This window comes from Thermobia domestica, chromosome 18, assembly GCF_964235325.1.
Source record: "Thermobia domestica chromosome 18, izTheDome1.hap1.1, whole genome shotgun sequence".
Taxonomy (NCBI): Eukaryota; Metazoa; Arthropoda; class Insecta; order Zygentoma; family Lepismatidae; genus Thermobia; species Thermobia domestica.
This window is the reverse complement of record NC_137471.1, coordinates 68,397,615-68,417,442: the sequence shown is the minus strand read 5'-3', so window position 1 is coordinate 68,417,442 and position 19,828 is coordinate 68,397,615. Positions and strand designations below refer to the sequence as shown.

At 33.0% G+C, this 19,828-nt stretch overlaps 1 protein-coding gene across 2 annotated transcripts in view; it reads left to right on the top strand.

Annotated features, from left to right (window-relative positions):
* The window catches only part of LOC145674986 (sodium- and chloride-dependent glycine transporter 2-like), a 98,920-nt gene that overhangs the window by 35,116 nt on the left and 43,976 nt on the right, over positions 1-19,828 (top strand). For both annotated transcript variants that reach the window (XM_081745322.1, XM_081745321.1), the window contains exons 7-8: positions 4,909-5,143; positions 13,118-13,259. In XM_081745322.1, the coding sequence (XP_081601448.1) occupies positions 4,909-5,143; positions 13,118-13,259 (377 nt within the window). The remainder of the gene's footprint in view (positions 1-4,908; positions 5,144-13,117; positions 13,260-19,828) is intronic.

Genomic DNA, 19,828 nt, shown 5'->3' with positions numbered 1-19,828 from the left:
TTCCTCTATAGGTACAAATTTAATGATACACAAAGAGTGAAAAAGTTGGACAATCCAGTGTCCATATTCAGAACACCTCTGATAGTTGTATTATTATTATATTAACGAAAGGAGAAAACAACCAATTTTTAACACTCATTCTTCTATAGGTTCAAATTCAATGATACATAAAGTAAAAAAGTTGGACAATCCTTTGCCATATTCAGAACACCTCTGATAGTTGTATTATTATTTTAACGAAAGGAGGAAACAACCGATTTTTAACACTCATTCTTCTATAGGTTCAAATTCAATGATACATAGAGTAAAAAACTTGGACAATCCTTTGCCATATCCAGAACACCTCTGATAATTGTATTATTATTATTATATTAACGAAAGGAGAAAACAACCAATTTTTAACACTCATTCTTCTATAAGTTCAAATTCAATGATACATAGAGTAAAAAAGTTGGACAATCCTTTGCCATATTCAGAACACCTCTGATAGTTGTATTATTATTTTAACGAAAGGAGGAAACAACCGATTTTTAACACACCAATTTCTCTATAGGTACAAATTCAATGATACATAAAGAGTGAAAAAGTTGGACAATCCTGTTCCATATTCAGAACACCTCTGATAGTTGTATTATTATTTTATTAACGAAAGGAGGAAACAACCGATTTTTAACACACCAATTTCTCTATAGGTACAAATTCAATCATACACAAAGAGTGAAAAAGTTGGACAATCCAGTGTCCATATTCAGAACACCTCTGACAGTTGTATTATTATTATTATATTAATGAAAGGAGAAAACAATCAATTTTTAACACATTCATTCTTCTATAGGTTCAAATTCAATGATACACAAAGAGTGAAAAAGTACATGACTGAACCGGGACTCGAATCCGGGACTTCGGCTACCGTGCCGCTGCGTTAACCACTACGCTACTCGGTCCGTTCCCTGATTTTCCATCCATAAGCAACACGTGTGTTAAAAATCTATTGTTTACTCTTCTATTCATAAATATAATAATACAACCGTCAGAAGTGTTTTAAAAGTCGACACTGAGTTGCCCAAGCACAACAGGAAAAATGAAAAAAATTAAATGAAATTTTTGAGTTTTACGTCCCACGTTTATGCCGGCTAGGCTAAAGGAGACGGTGAAGATGAGAAATGAATGAAATGGTGGAATGAAGAAAGTGGGAGGAAACGGGAGAACCCCGAGAAAACCCATGCACACGGTGTTTGTCCACCACAAAGCTCACTTGGCGGGAGCAGGGTTTGAACCCGTGACCCCATGCACCAGAGGTGAACGCTCTACCACTGAGCCACCGCGGCCCTAAGCACAACAGGAAGTAGTGGGAGAAACCATGTGGTCTGAATAAAAGAACATTGACATGAAGGGTGAGAGGGCTTGGCTCTTCAGAAAATCGAGTGGGTAGCGTAGTTTTTAACACATCAGCATGATACGCCGAAGGTCCCGGGTTCGAGTCCCCGATAATCATGCTCTTTTTCCCTCTTTGTGTATCATTAAGTTCGTTTAACTTAATTATTTCTACTGATGTTGCTGCAACAAAGCATGTGAGGTACTTCTGCAAAAGATGTTTTAGGTCTGCATTTGTTCCTGATGATGAATATTTGATTACTGTATCCGATATATCAAAACCCTTGAAACTTTATTGGTTTACTTAGAAATGTTAATAAAGTCAGTAAAAATATTTTTATGTAAATTACAAATTGTTATTTGTGAACTCTAAAATACATTTTTGTATACTTTACGTTTATATACCATTTATGTGTACATCTTTTCATTTGTACTTTAACGTTTTATCTCTTAATAATTTTAAAAATTTCAGTCTTTTGATTTTACTTACTTAGCTGCTTTATAACAGATATTCACTTGTAAAAGTTAGTGGTATCACTCAAGATTTGTTCTGAAAATCAATACAACAACGAAGACATGTAATCTTACATGCTACCAGCCCAGACTGTATAAAACATTGTTCTGAACGCTGCTACGATGCATCGTAAATAAATGAAAGACATATTTAGAATATTTGAAGTTAGTATAATATTGTATTCATATTCATCTTGAGTATTATTTAAAATTTTGCACAATACAATCACAATAACATTTTCAATTAACAAGAAAAACATTATTCGTGGTTTCAACACAAGAGCCAGAGATCAGTTTCAACGAGAGATTCCCTTCTAAACACACACACACACACACACACTTTTTTCGTAACCACAAAAATATCATCCAAATGATAACAAAAACTTGACTCTCCCACCAGCACACTTACCTGTGAATGTGTTCTTCGATATTGCTTTATGTCCAGAACATCCCTAAACAAGAGAAACTACTTTAAAATAAATAAATGAAAATTACTCAATTTTCAAAGCACCTTTTGACCCAACGCAGATGGAAGCGTAGTTTTTCTAATCTTTTTAACTTTTTTAACTTTTGAAGGTTGTAAAGAAAACTCTTTCCTTTCTTTCTCTTTAGCATTAGACTACTATTTAATGTTCGAAGACCAAAAATAGTTACTCAATGTAAGTCTACAACCTGCACAGACACACAAACACAAGAAGCAGAAATGTCCCGAAACATGGCAATACGAAAAACTCAACTTCAATGACTGCCTACGAACTATTAGAGACAAGGATATATTTAAGTATGTTAGATATTACCGTTATGCCGATGACATTTTACTACTTGTACGTGATGAAAACACACTTTTACAAATATAGTGGAGTCTCGTTAATTCGAACTTGGATAATTCGAAATATTGGATAATTCGAACAGAAGCCCATTCCCCTTGAAAACTGTATTGAAAACAATAGTAAAAAATCGTGGATAAGTCGAACTTTTGAACCTATGTTTTGGATAATTCGAAGTAAATACAGTTAAAAATTTTTAATGTTGGACAGATGTAAACAGAGAAATACAGTTTTAATGTGTTTTCAGTTATCCAGATGCAGCCATAGGGAAGAGTAATACAATAGAAAATAAATAGAAAATCTATGTAATGATAAAGATGAAGGTAAGTTGGAGAAGAAGTAAAGATAGAGAACATGTACCAGTCTCATCTTGTTTCAGAATTGGTTGAAAATTTAAGATGAATTATTGATAAAGTCAACCAAATGTTATAATATCGTATTCCACGCAATAAATGAAATTCAATATTTATTGACCGTACAAAAACAATCAAATTTAAGCAAATGAGGTTTACGACTTCTTAAAAGTGAGAACAGAATATTCAAATTGTTACTGGTGTTTAATTGTTTGGGCTATTCAATGTATGTTGTAGTGTTGTACGTAAATATGTTTTCCATTGTACACGTAGTTTGAATTACGTGGAGTCAATGTCGTTTGTTAGTTTGCGGTATTCGATCACGCAAATAAGCTGCTTTAAAGGTAAAGTCTACATCATATGAATATGTTTTTGATGCACAGTGCTTTGGTTTTTTTTGTTGTTATATATGTGAAAATGAATGTTATTGGATAATTCGAACTTTTTCCGTGTCCCCTTGGACTTTGAATTAAAAAGAGTCCACTGTATTTGAACAATTCAACAATCAGCATCCTAGGTTCACCCTTGAGCGTGAATCTGATAATTGTCTTCATTTTTAGATTTACTGATTACCCGTTCACGTAATAAATTTATAACAAAAATAAATCGAAAACCTACTATGAACACTACTTGTACATCAACAGTCAGTCCATCCACCACTGTACAAGGTCAATATTTGGAAAATTTCTGTCGTAGGGCATTATTAATTTGTGATCATCCAAATGATCTTACGGACGAAATACAGTTTTTGTATCAAATAGGACAAAAGAACGGGTATAAATTGCGTACTTTACAAAAGTGGTTTAGTCAAACACGCAAATCAGTGCAAGTCCCTAAAACAGTTATTCCCAAAGAAGCAAAAACATGAATAGGAATTCAGTATTTTTCACAAATATCGACAAAAATTCAACGTATTCTCGCAAAACGTAATATATCTGCTTCCAGTATCCCCGTAAAGTTTAGAAAAAACATCTTACCGCATTTAAAAGTACTCCACTAAATAAGTCAATATTTATCGTGCTCAATGCGAATGTGACTCCTCATATATAGGACAAACGAAACGCAATATCAATTTCCAAATTAAAGAACATATTAAGCAATCAAAACAATCACAAGAAGAGGACATGTCGGGATTGGCGCTTCACTTAAAACAACATAAGCACAATATAAAGCAGGTTAATGTAATAAGTTCAGCAAAAACAAAAGAAATAACGGGAGATTAAAGAATCACTCTTTATTCATAAATATAAAGCAGCTTTAAATTTCGATTTTGGCAACATTGATGGAATCTGGTTACCTACCTTTGATGTATATTTTGGATCTGGTAATAGTGACGTAACATAGACATCGCGCTTTCTTCAACTCGACTCATTCTTTCGCACTGTGCTCTGCTCATGGTATTTTAACATCCTTTATGTTATATTGATTAATTCTGTGGTATGTATTCCTTTCTCTACACCTTTTTTTCTCTCGACCATTATTATCATTGTTACCTTACCACTAAAGACGGAACTAGCTTGCTGTTCCGAAACGTATGAAGAGTTTCTAGTTTTCAAACGGGAGGATTTATTGGAATTAATCAATTCTTTGTTTATTAGAGATAAGCCCTACATTCTAGAATACTTTGACAGCAAATACCAACTATGAGAGGAGGCACTGGAGAGCAACTGTAAACGAGGAAAGCATGCAGACTAATTATTGATTTTATGCCAGAGTCAATCAAAATTATTATCAACAAAAGCCAAACTTATGTATAAATAGCAAACGTTTTTTAAGTGTTTATTTTCTTCTTGTTTCGAAATTTCTTTAATGATTTACGTTTTTTGATTGTTTTATTTCAGGTGGACCATATTGCGCTCTTCTTTATACTCTACTTGAATGTGGATTAACTACTCATAGAGTAGGAGACACCATTTATTATTCGCTTAAATCCTTGGTAGGGGATTTACCGTGGATTGACTGTAATTTTTTTGTGGGCGCGAGTCCAAATTGTTACTCACTTCTCAATGCTACACCATTTTGTGCTGGAGATGACTGCCCTGTAAACTACATACTGTCGTCAGTAGATTATTACAGGTATCTTTTTTTAATATATAGTATGAGTAGATTATACGAAAATTTTTCGTCAGATATTTACCTGTACTTGACAATAAAGTATTAGATTTCATACTTGTGACTTATGTCCTTTAACTCTCACGAAATACTTAATTCATTGATTTACTTTTTGTGAGCTTATTCAAGACGTAAAAGTTGAAAATGTTCATAGGAACTCATTAAAAATTAAACGCATCAGTGTAAAAAGCATAAGATGAATCACAAATATTTATTACATACCTTACGTGTAATAATAATTAATTAGTAAAATTATATTCTTTCTAAGAAACAATCTGTTCCAGTAGATTATTCTTAGCAACGAACGATATACTTTTTAATGCCACAAAAGTTCATTTTTTGTCGATGCTTAATTCTGTAATTTTATTAAGCTTCATATGGTGTATCAGCTGATATATGTCTTACCTTTGAACAATATATTAGTTATCGAAAATAAACTTTAAGAATTAGTCATAATATTGGGCTACATAGAAAATAAACTTTAAGAATTGGTCATAAATTTGGGCTATATAGAAAATAAGCTTTGAGAATTAGTCATAATTTTGGGCTATATAGAAAATAAGCTTTGAGAATTAGTCATAATTTTGGGCTATATAGAAAACAAACTTTAAGAATTAGTCATAATTTTAGGCTATATAGAAAATAAGTTTTAAGAATTGGTTATAATTTTGGGCTATATAGAAAATAAGCTTTGAGAATTTGTCATAATTTTGGGCTATATAGAAAGTAAACTTTAAGAGTTAGTCATAATTTTGGGATATATTTCATTAACCATATTACGTACTGTCATCTCGTTAGTGTCATAGGGAAGAGAGTCATGAAGAGGGTATTCTTTAGCATAAGTCTCATCTTAATAGATAGCATCGTTTTTGTTCAGCATCAATTTTTAGGTTTATAAAATATTAATTTTCTCATTTTTTTTAGAAAACTACGCATGAGCTTTTGCACTGATTACATCATTTTGTTCTGCTCACTGAGATCAATCGATTGGTATATGTCTGATCTTTGGACAATTTTTCTTCCGTTAAACGTTAACAATATTGTAGAAGTTTGTGTTTATACCGTATTTAATTTAATGTCTCTTCATTACAGCATTTACAATATTTGTAATTATGAATGAAATTTATTTTCGTCAGTAGTTTGCGTCCCCCTCCTCTTTCACATTGGGAACCACTGGTCTAGAAGATATATTTCTGATTAATCATCATCATAGGTATTCTGCCATTATCGGCAGGTCACTTGCTGCAACTAAGAAGCATCCATTCTCCACGGTATTTCGCTAATCTCTTCGTCTTCACGTACGATTTCTCTGTTTTGATATCGTCTATTAATTCTAGTCTCTTTCGTCCCTTTCCTCTCTTTCCTGGCACCATATCCTGTAGCACGTCCCTCATGATACAGTTTCTTCTTAGCCAATGTCCAAACCAGTTTCTATTCCTCTTCTTAATATCTAAAATTATTCTCTTCTCCCTCACCATTTCTAACACTCCCTCATTCGTTTTCCGCTCGACCCTTCAAATTTTCTGCCTTCTTCTCCACACCCACATTTCGAAAGCTTTCAGTCATTTTTCATCATTTTTGCGTAATGTTCATGTTTCTCACCCATACAATACAATAGCCCACACGAAACATTTTACGAGTCTTTTTCTCAACTCTTTATTGAAAGTCCTACAAAATAGTGTTTTCCTTCTTCCTAAAGACCTCTTTTGCCATTCCTATCCTTGCTTTTATTTCACGTTTACATTTCGTATCATTACAAATAATACTACCCAGGTACTTCTGATTAAAGATCAGCCAAAAATCGAATTTTAATATTGAAATAAGCATTAAGAAGCATTAGTAGATTATTACAAGTACTTTTTTCAATGCAGTATAGCTACGATATTTTAAGCATAAGAAGTTCAGCTGTACTTCGTAATAAAGTATTAACTTACATATCAGTAACGTAAGTTTTTTTTTTTTTTTGTTTTGTTTTGTTTTAATAAAACGAATTAACTCTGAATTTTAGGACGAGTATATCTGAGTGTGTGAGTTCAGGACGCAAAAGACGGTGTTCGAAATAGAAAAAAAAGCAGAGGCGGTATGTTTTATTATGATTTTGACTCGACATTACGGCTATCTAAATGTTGAAATACAGTGAGGGTACTGCATTTCAACCTTTAAAAGATGTGAAGGTACTACAGACAGTAAAAGATTGCATTTCTATTTACATAATGACTTAAAATCATTGGAGAGCTTATCTGCTGTAACGGAGGAGGGAGATATGGAGAGACTTTGATTCCCAGCCAACAACCTTCTGAAAAAAAATCCCCTTATGTTGTATTACAGAGAATTATACACGTAAATGTTCAAAAACCGAATGATGATATTAACAATTTCTTGCGGAAAAACTCCCGGTCTCCCCACTCGACTGTTGGGTATTCCAAACTTCCGGAGGGTTCGCCCCACAGCAGACAACCGCTAAATCCACCCATGCTCAAAACACGGCATTTATATGCATTAAGGCAAGACACACACACGCACACATACATACGTACATACATACATACATACATACATACATACATACATACATACATACATACATACGAAAGAAACAATTCAAAATGGCACATCAAAATATAAACTAGGTGAACTTCTTTGAATGCATCTCATTTTAAAAACAAAAAGTAGGAAAAAGGTAACAAAAATGTTGGTGTTGTCAACTTAGAAATTATTTCTACATAAGAAACAAAATTATTTTACGTGCAAAACTATTCGTTAATTACTGTGTATAAAAATGGATTTATTAGAGGTATTTAGCATCTACTCTCCAGTGAAGGTATGTCTTGATTACTGAAAAACAAGAGACGGTGTGCCTTCATCACTGAAAAACCAGAAGTGGTAAGGGATACTACCGCATACCGTCTCACTTCGACCACTGCATATACCAGTTTGAAAACGTTGATTGAAAAATCAGAAATATTTTATCATGTATTACAAATCTACTTATGTACAGTCCGCAGCAAAAAACCTGCAACATGAGCATGTAAGTTTATTGTGAAACGACGAAGTCTCTTGCTTCAAAATAAGTGTGCAGGGGAGGACGCCGAGGTTTCTCCTGCATGATTCGTGCCACTAAGACGTTATGTTGATTCCCTGGGCTGTTAGGCGTAGTTTCACAATAAACTTACATGCTCATGTTGCAGGTTTTTTGCTGCGGACTGTACAAGTTGCCGATATACCAATTTGAGAACTATAAGATTTTCTCTTGGTTAAAGAAGAAGACAGTAATAGAATTGAGGTAAAATGTAATGAAACATTTTCAGCTTAATAAAGAACGTGTTAAGAGTAACTTCGTAGTTTGTGTTGGTACCACTATGTTGTGAGATAGTGTGTGAGTAGTGATCTCTAACATTTCAAATAACATACTGATACCGATCTTGGTGTTTTGTGTGGAGAAAAGATAAAATTTAATAAAATTTAAACAAGAATTTTAGAAATGATCCAAAAATGGATCAAAAGTTTGAGATCTTGGCGAAGAATTTTAGGAATGATTAAAAAAATGCATCTAAAGATTGCGATATTGGCCAATAATTAGTTTTAGGATCAGGAGCCACAAAATTTTAGAACGGCCCCTAAATGGAGTTTTCGTATTTTCTGCGGAATAAGCACATCATACTGAGTTAAGTGATAGTTTGGGTTTGGCTACAGTGTATGTAGTTCTCCAGATATAAGCTGTACAAGAAATTTTTTGATTGAAATATATTGGATCTTGGATCAGGGACCACAAAATTTTACAACGGCCCCTAAATGGAGTTTTTGTATTTTCTACGGAATAAGCACATCATACTGAGTTAACCCATTAACGCCGGAATTATTTTTAGTTTTCAATTTTGGTGAAATTGGTAATTTTGGTTTATTTAGGTGTGAAGATCACGCATGAGAAATTTTAAGTTCATGACGTAAGCTGTTTCGTTGGAGGACCCCTTGATCATATGAACACGCTAGGCGTTTAAGTAAGTACCTTGGGATAGCCTGAGTACATAAATGCCCTGTTAAATTATTCACGCATACGTAAAAGAAAAAAAAAAAGTTTATTATCTTAGAAACTGTTACAATCTAGAATACAAAATAGACACAGTATTGGGATTATGGAGTTGCAGGTTATGAATTCCATTATCAATGGGACTTTCTTAGGGGGACCCGAAAAGAAATCTAGGGGGTGCATTCCATGGATGCTATATTAGTCTGGTATTGAATATACAGTAAGTAGTTTGCTATATTACGTATATATTTTCGTGAGACATGGGGGAACCAGGTCCTTCCCCTTCGGGAGTACCTTGACTTTATGGATGTTTTTAAAAGAAACTGTCTGAACGTACAAGCCCTCATTACATTTTAACCATTTCGTAAGAACTGTGCTTGAATACAGGATATATCCACAACGTTTACGATTAGAGCGAACTTCTAAGTGGTCTACCCCATCAAAATGAACATAACCACTTACACAGTATTGCTAACTGCTCAACTTGGAAATTGCTGGACCTGCTGCACCTAAAGGAACAGCTTTATACTTCTGCAAATAAGTTCAAAATTATTAACGTGAGATGTTTACCCTATTTTGCTCAACAGAAGCCATGTATTTAGCACCGATACGTCAATCATCCAAGTGAGAAGTGCCCACAACCACCACTCGGACCTGAGTTCAATGCGATGAGACATTCTGGTCTATTTGATCAGTATCTTCCATGTGCTTGTTCTATTCTTCTAATAAATATAGACGATTTACGCGTACTTTCTTGTTTTCACTCTGGAAATATCGCTCAACATTATGAACAGACTGAGCTCCGTGACATACAGACGCAGTTGTGACCACTTTGATGTACATCATCTTCACCAAGTCTAGTATTATCTGTGAAAACGACTTCAGCGTGATTGGTAAATTGGCGTCCTGTAAGGTTGTCAATTCTCCTGAATCTTCTCTTGAATCACCGCATTTCTCTTCTACTGAATCTTCATCCGAAAAGATGGTATGTTTCAGGGGTTCAAGATATATGACTTGTATGTCTTTTACGTAATTCGACTGCAAAATATCAAGGATTTGTTGAAGTAAAAGACCTCTTTAATGAAAGAAAAAAATACTAGTAACAGTAGTAGCAAAAATCATATAATAATAATAATAATAATAATAATAATAATAATAATAATAATAATAATAATAATAATAATAATAATAATAATGAACTGAAAAGAATAAAACAAATGAATTGAATCCATGTACAAACTGTACTAAATTAATTTATGTGCACAAATTTACTGTACTATCACATTTTTACATACATACGTAAGAGAGAAAAATCTATTTCAACGCCTTGCGTGTTCATACGATCACACTGATGAAAAACTTGATTAAGCATGCCCCAAATATTTTCAGATGAGTGAAATGTACAGTGTTACAACATTTGGCATCTCTAAAATATAACCAAGCACAAAATAATTACAAAGAATAAAATATAAGAATATCTTGTAATATCACTGTGAGGACAATGCCGTTTTTATGAGATCTTTAGTGCAATGCCAACAACCGTGCCTCGAGATTGGATTGAACCTGCAATATGGAACTTGGTTTACTTGAATTATGTTACCAGAACCTTCTTCTAGTAGGCAATGCATATCATCTAAAGAAACCACTGACACCAAGTTACACAAGACTTGTTTTGATAAGTACTAATTGCTGTGATCATATGATCACGCACGGCGCTAACGGGTTAAGTAATAGTTTGCGTTTGGCTACAGTGTATGTAGTTGTTCGGATATAAAGCGTACAAGGAAATTTTTGATTAACTCTTTGCGGCACAGAGAAATATTTTTTTGTACCCCCCATGTTGCACGCGAAAAATAATTTTTTAGTAATTATAAACCACATGTATTTTTGAATATATTAGACCCTAGAAAATACAGTGATAATATATTTTATCATAGTTTATAATTATTGGCGCCAAAATGGGATAATACATTTATTGCATCACTGTGCAACAACACTAATGCCTTTCCGTAAATATGATGCACTTTATCTAAAACTAAATCTTTAAAATAACACGAATTATTATGTGTTATATAATATGTATTATGAAATAAATAGAACGTACTGTTAAGTAAGGTATATTTATCCATGCAAAGGTTTTAACAAAAATATTATATGAAATAGGCCTATACGTTATATAATTCCCTTACATTCCCACGTTTCGTAGTGGGAATATATCGCTTATTGGACTGCTGTGCGTACAGATTTGTTTGAAATACTATTGAGTCTACAATAGACTCATCTACTATCAGTCTGAACAAGTTAATTGGAGACAGATCTTTTAAATTTTGCATAATATTTGTCGGTCCTGTGTGACTGTTGAAAAGTTTAGGAGGTGATGGGATCTTGACGTCTTTCCAGTTGGGTGGGTCCCTTATAGAAGAACATACTGACTGTAGTATTGTTGCCTGTGGATTGTTGTCACCTTCGGAGTCTGAAAGTGGACCACTTGAATCGCTTTGCGGTATATTCACATTGAGATCTTCAGTTTCATTTGGTAAGACACCATCTTCTACATCACTTACGTCCACATGTGATTCGGGTTCGGAAGGAATCTCCTCATATAAAATAATTTCTTCAATTTCCTCTTCTGTTAGTCTCTTTGGCATCTCGATATATCTAAATTTAGAAAAATAAGAAGCTCAAGTAAAGAGCTAGTACCTATTTTCATGTGTGGTTTTCATGGAAAAGCTAGTGCTTGGACCAGAACGTGACAGCTTGCTTCAATCCAGCCCGAATCCTTTGCAAGAAAGGAAATTCAACAAAACGTATTTAGATAATTATACGGTGGAAAGGATGATACGGAGCTAATGGTAGAGTCACGTAGACTTATGCAGGGGTTGAAGTGGTTTTGAAAAGGTTTAGGGATGCATATGACGTCACGCCGTTCCCCCTGGGCTATCTTTGTTATTTATAATTACTTTTTGGAAGTGGGAGGACGCTAAAGTTAATTTTACGAAGTGGGATGGCGGCATCTCTCCGCAATCCTCCTCATTTTACCCCTGTACCTATGTATAAAATATATGTTGTAATATTTTCTCTGAAAACTTAAGAATTTTGTTAGAAATGAAATTTCCTGAGATAGGACTGCTCCCTCGGAGCTTCCCCAGGGTTACATTATTGGTGTTTTTGTATATGAAAATATTACACGTAACCTGCGACGTATGAGAAACACACGTTCAAATAATCAATATCGTTTTTATCGGCTTGTTGCACAGTGATGCAACTTTTGCATCACAACAAATAACATTAAAAAAACACGAATTTAACTCGTGTCACTTCTACATCACCTGCATCACATCCCAAAAATCTAAAATACAAGAACCCATAGACAAAATACATAAATTAGCATGCTTACCAATAACATCACCAATTTAATTATCACCGCATTCACTGCGTGCGAACAGAACCATAACAAAACCACAAAACGTGGGAATATGACAATTGACTGAAAATAACATGACGAGCCACATAGTAACAAACATCGTAACTACGTCGAATCAGTGATTCAAAATCTGCATCACTGTACAAGTACCAGCTGAGCGCTCACTAAAGTGATGCAATAAGTGCAATACCATGCAACATCGTCATATATATTTGTGAAGCTTAAGCTCTTCATTACTGTGTAGGTGGGAAGATAACAAGTTTGGTTACCAAAATCATGCTTGGAATATAATCATCCTTTTATGATTCCCAGGGCCCATTGTAGTTGATTGGTAGCTAATCTCAATCAAACTACAACTATTTTACAAAAAAATATGTAATATCACAGGATAATTTAATATAAAATTGATAATTGAGGCAAATTACTGCAATTGTTGAATCAAAGTTTAATTCCATTACCTTTAGAGTTATTCATTTTAACATTTCAGGAACAGTTACACTCAAGCTGCAGATCCTAAAAGAGATACATTTTATATAGGATCTATTAAAGGACCCAGGCTTGTTAGCTTATTTTGTACGTGGATTGTGGCATATGGATTTATTACTCATGGTTTTAAGCGGCACAAAAAGGTAACGTAATAATTGGAACAACATGTTTTGCGTTTATAGCATTTACTGTTCCATTTTGATTTACTTCTGACAGGTATAAAGAATGGTTGTATTAAGAACACTATTCAAAGTTATTTTCGAAATAATGAATTGATGTCTAATTTTAGCACACAAAATAATTTGAGTATATTTGAAGTTTTAAAGAATACAATCATCAGATCAAATTCTTAATTAGTATAGAAAAGAATTTAATTTATTTTTATTTTATACTAATGTAACTTCTCTCAAAAACCGCCATTGCTTAGTAGATTGAATTAAATTTCTTGCTTTAAGTTCTGCGACGTTTAACTAGAGGCACCGATCCTGGGGAGGAGCACCTTCTCTCCCCAATGTTCATGTCGTCCCACGCATTTTTATGAATATGTATTTTTATATGTATTTTTTATGAATATACAATATAAGGCATAATTTGAATTGAGTTTGTCTTAAAATCCTCATATATGCCTTCTTAGACTCTTGTCTGCAACCAAACACACATCTGAATCCCTCCTCCCCCAAAGTTACAGAGAAATCGGTGTCCTTGCGTTTAACATGCATTTTTATAAAGGCATAGAGTACTTGTGTTCGTTAAGAATTATAATTTTCTATAGGAAATAATGAATTGTTCTTAAATAATTATATACTAAGAACAGGGAAATTTTATAAGACTATGGAGAGGGTTTACATTGACTTGAAATGTTTGGTCAATGAAGAGTTAAATCACATTTTTGTGAAAAAAAAAAAAAAAGAATCGCTCATTCTTAGTGAGTGCAAATGTTATGTGAACTTCCGTCCTGTGATATCTTCTTTCACTATATCTTACAGTAGAATAATAAGATACACTGGTAAAAGATACAGAGATCCGAAGAAAAATGTAAGAAAATTACTTAGAACTCAACAGAAACATAATCTCTACATTTTGAAGTAACATTACCTCTTTGACGTAACATAACATCCATTAAACCTCTTATTTTTATTAAAAAAAGAAAAAAATACGTGAAAGAGGTCGAGTTTAAGTAACTTTTTGCAGCTATCCTAAAAAATATCAAAGCGTCCGTCATGCTATTTTCGTACATACTTGAGGAAGGAAAATTTCGAATTTTAAATGTTAATAATACCTCACCAGTGTAAATATAATATTTTTATTTTAAAGTGACAGACCAGTAGCATTGAGTAATTTTTCCAAGGTTTTGGAAAGTGAAAGGGCTTATTCGGCTGCAATGATGTGACCTTTGGGGGAGATAGCTCAAATTCATCTCAAATGTAGAAGAGACTATATAGGTTCTATATTCTAAATGCAAATTGTCCTAAAATGGATGGAATATAGCCAAAAAAAAAAAAAAAAAAAAAAAAAAGCATGAAACACTAATGTCAATGGAAAATCAATGAAAAACAAATAATTTCTCCACTTATCTGAAAAACCAAAAGAGGAAGATGGCTAAAATTCTGGCTAAATATAGAAGAGACTATGTAGATTTTATATTCCGAAAGTAAATTGTCCTAAAATGGATAGAACATAGTTAAAAAGCACGAAACATTAACATTAATGTCAATGGAAAATCAACGATAAACAAATATTTCCTACACGTATCTCAAAAACTAATAGAGGGAGATGGTTAAAATTAAGCTCAAATGTAGAAGAGACTATGTAGATTCTATATTCCCAAAGCAAAGTGTCCTAAAGTGAATGGAACATATTTAAAAAATCACGAAATATTAACATTAATGTCAATGAAAAATCAACGAAAAACAAATACTTCCTCCACTTATCTCAAAAATCAAAAGAGGGAGATGGCTGAAATTCAGCCTAAATATAGAAGAGACTATGTAGATTTTATATTTTGAAAGTAAATTGTCCTGAAATGGATGAAACATATTTAAAAAATCACGAAATATTAACATTAATGTCAATGGAAAATCAACGAAAAACAATTACTTCCTCCACTTATCTCAAAAATCAAAAGAGGGAGATGGCTGAAATTCAGCCTAAATATAGAAGAGACTATGTAGATTTTATATTTTGAAAGTAAATTGTCCTTAAATGGATGGAACATAGTTAAAAAGCACAAAACATTAACATTAATGTCAATGGAAAATCAACGAAAAACAAATATTTCCTCCACTTATCTCAAAAACCAATAGAGAGAGATGGTTAAAATTCAGCTTAAATGTAGAAGAGACTATGTAGATTCTATGTTTCGAAAGCAAAGTGTCCTAAAGTGGATGGAACATATTTAAAAAAATCACGAAATATTAACATTAATGTCAATGGAAAATCAACGAAAAACAAATACTTCCTCCACTTATCTCAAAAATCAAAAGAGGGAGATGGCTGAAATTCAGCCTAAATATAGAAGAGACTATGTAGATTTTATATTTTGAAAGTAAATTGTCCTGAAATGGATGGAACATATTTAAAAAATCACGAAATATTAACATTAATGTCAATGGAAAATCAACGAAAAACAAATATTTCCTCCACTTATCTCAAAAACCAATAGAGAGAGATGGTTAAAATTCAGCTTAAATGTAGAAGAGACTATGTAGATTCTATGTTTCGAAAGCAAAGTGTCCTAAAGTGGATGGAACATATTTAAAAAAATCACGAAATATTAACATTAAAATCAATGGAAAATCAATGAAAAAAAAAAAAAATGTCGTCGTCCACACATCTCAAAAACTATATAATAAAGAGATGGGTAATTGAAAGCTTATTGCCAAAACATAAAGAGCTTAAAAACGATGTGTAGCACGTAAGGTAAATATGGATAGATCATTGTCAAAAGTCAAGTTGTTTCAGTAAAATCAATAATAATGATAATAAAGTATATGTATATTCTTCGAATTACCCAGAGCACCCCACACGGGGGTTACGTGCTTGAAATATCTCACATCTGGATTTGAAATCTCCAGACTCGATTTAGCAAGCAAGGGGACTTTTTGATCTGATCACGTAAAACAGTCTGGTCCTTATGGCAAATCGGATAGGCCCTTTTTCCGAAATTTTTATGGCTGGTGCACAGGTTTTTAACATACGATAGCATTCTTAATTTAAATAGTTTATTAACAGAATGAGAAGTTCTTCTTAAAAATAAATAAATAAATAAAATCGTTTCCAAAATAATTCAACACTGGTATGGTGCACAAATTCTAATTAACATGGCAAAAAGAAACAGTTAAAAAGATATGAAGATAATCATCATTGAGTGGAAACAACTATTGATATTGATAGCATATAATTAGCTCTTTGAGTTTTATACAGGGCGTTGCATAAATGTATCCCTATAGTATGAGAACAGATTCTTCACATCAAAATAAGAAAAAAAAAGTTCATATGGACCTGTGTTCAAAACCGGATAGTTTCAGGAAAAAAAAAATTAAATGAAAGCTTTGAGTTTTACGTCCCATGGTTATGCCGGTTAGACTAAAGGAGACGGTGATGATGAGTAATGAATGAAATGGTGGAATGAAGAAAGCGGGAGGAAACGGGAGAACCCCGAGAAATCCCACGCACATGGTATTTGTCCACCACAAAGTTCACTTGGCGGGGGCTGGGATCGAACCCGGGACCCCAAGCACCAGAGGTCGGATAATCTCGGAGTTAACACAGAGTGCCGAAAACGTGAAATAGGGAACTTTAAAAAGTTCAAACTTCACTACTATGGGATCTATCGTAGTCAAGTCAAGACATCACTGAGGAACTAGTATATGAATTATCCAAATATCCATCTTTCAGAACCTCCGGTACTTACACAATCATTTTTTAGAGAGGCTGTTTGGGAGTACTTAATCACTCTCCATCTACCTCTTTAAAAAATGGTGTGCAAGTACTGGAGCATTCTTAAACATGGATATTTGGATAACTCACATACCAGTTTCTTAGTGATGTCTTGACCCTACTACGATAGGTTCCATACTAGTGGAGCTATGAACTTTTAAAGTTCACTTATTCCACGTTTTCGGTACCCTGTAACTTCAATACTATCCACTTTTGAGCACAAGTCCATATGATTTTGAAGTGGGCAATCTGTTCCCAAAATATTATGACACATCCTGTGTAATGAAATGTAGTCTGGTTGTGTTTGAGGGTGTAACACTCTTGTTTTAGTTCGGAATATTTTACAATGTTTATTTAATATTTTGTCTAACTTCGATGGACGGTTTAAAAGAAAATTATATACGGTACCGTGTACGATACAGTAAAATATTAATCATACATGTACAATGCATAGCAATAGAAGAAATTATAGCTTCAGTATAAGCTGTTAATTGTGACAACCGTCACAGGTAGAGTGTTATTTAAAAGAAAAAGTCCGTGCACCTCTCTATTAAAAGTTATATTCTTGCAACCATACCTCGTAAAAACTTAAATGTTTTTGTTTGGAAGAAGATTTCAACTGATCAAACACAATATATATTAATTTTAGTTAATTGTGTCTATCAACAAGACTTTTTTTTTTTTCAAAGACGGATGTGTGACTATTATTTATATTAAATTATGATATTTTCTTTACTGCTATTTTATGATATGATTGCTATACTATTGATATGGTTTGGTAGGACAAAGAAAATTCAGGATAAAGCAATAGGAAGATAAAAAAGAATGGGAAATGGGAACACAACAGACACCAAAATACGAAACGGTTATGTATAATATTAACAAAGGAATATTCCAACTGTTCTCCAGAAATATGTTGAAATATTTTTACTTGACTTCAATCCATCTTGCTTTATGAAAAGGATGTTCGTTACTTAGCATTCTAAATTGTTGTAAAAAAAATGTAATTTGAATTTAATTTTTATCTGTTTCCAACGACTGTGTTCAATACAGATTTCATTCTTAATATATAATGTTTCGATTTTTTTTTCAGTTTTCCTCTAATGCTTATTATATTTGACTGGCTTTTAAGTTTTCTGTCCCTGAAATATTTCGATAGTCCAGGGAAAGGGGTAATTTTATTTTACATCTTCTTCGAGCTGCTTTTTTATTTTTTTTATTTTTTTAAATGTATTTTATTTTATTTTATTTTATACATGTTTGGTCATTTCAATATAGATGAGTGAACAAATATATGTAAGTTTGACGACTTCTACGGGAATAACCGGATGCCACTCTACCTGTGACGATTGTCATAAAAGGATGCCACTAAAACATGTACAGTTTTGTTCAGAAGACCTGGCACCCTCTTCTGTTTGCAGTATTATCTACAGCTGGAATTGAATCAAGCAAATATGGATTTTTTTTTATCCAGTTAAGGTCTTTATTTAGAGGTAAAGTACAAGGGTCATTCAAAAAGTTAGTTGCACTGTTTGAGAAAACAAAATAGGAGCGAACTTTTATTTATTTATTTATTGTACATAAAAGTTTCATATAAGAACTACTTTTCGACGTAATCACTTCTTATATTAAAACATTTGTCGAGGCATGGCACACTTTTATCTATGCTTTCTACGAAGAATTCCCGTCCAACGTTCGATAATCATCGTTCGATTACAGCTTTCACTTTGTCATATAACGGATAGTTTTTTGCTTTGAAAATTTTTCTTTCATGGAATTGAAAATATTGAAATCATAAGGTGTAGAATCTGGGCTATAAAGGGAGAATTCCACACTTCTAACTGAAACTAGCGTCAATATCTGATCTTCTGGTTTCAAACGTGTCACGCCATTTTGCGATACCTTGACGCAATGCTGCATTTTCACTATACACCTGCCGATAAATTTCTCTGTAGTTACATCATCCCCCCTTCCCTCACATACACACACATACAAATAAACAATCACTGCGCACACTTCCTATTTAAATGCCACTTGTAACTGCCGAAACATGATCATTACTGATTAACAAGTAAACTACAACTACCGCATCAAAGCCATGACGTCACGCGCTAGAAATAAATGCCTGCAGTTTTGGCACCAAGTTTGAACAAAATATTCTTGAACCAAGAGATTTTACGAAGGTGTGCAACTAACTGTTTGACTGACCCTGTGTTATCATTTCCTAAGTGCGGATACCAGAATATCAGCTTCTAAATAAAAGTAGATGGCCAAGATTTTTTAAAACAAAACTACATATAAAGAAGACTTGATTAAAAGAAAAATCAGGTTGTTGCTACTAATCTATTGTCAAAAATGTGATACAGCTTATTAATAATAAGTATTTGCAGTAGTCAGATTCTATTTTTATTTAAGTTACACATGTTTAGTGATGGTTAAATTCCCGGGAAGATTCCCAAGATGGGAATTTATCCGGGAATTTATATTCAATCAGAAAGAAAAATGCATTCTATTACTATATTGTGATTTCAAAGTTGAATTAATTTTTATATTACAGCATATTATTATTGTTGTCCACAGAGGATTCTTTAAAATGTATATTCTAAACGGTACTATGTTACTTTATTAACACTTTATTATATTTAGAGAGTACGCATAAATGTATATTTATTTACAATATGTTATATCAATTAAATATGTGTGAAAAAATTATATAGTAAATTTTATAGTAACAGTTTAAATTTATATGTAAGTGGATTTGCTCAACTTGACT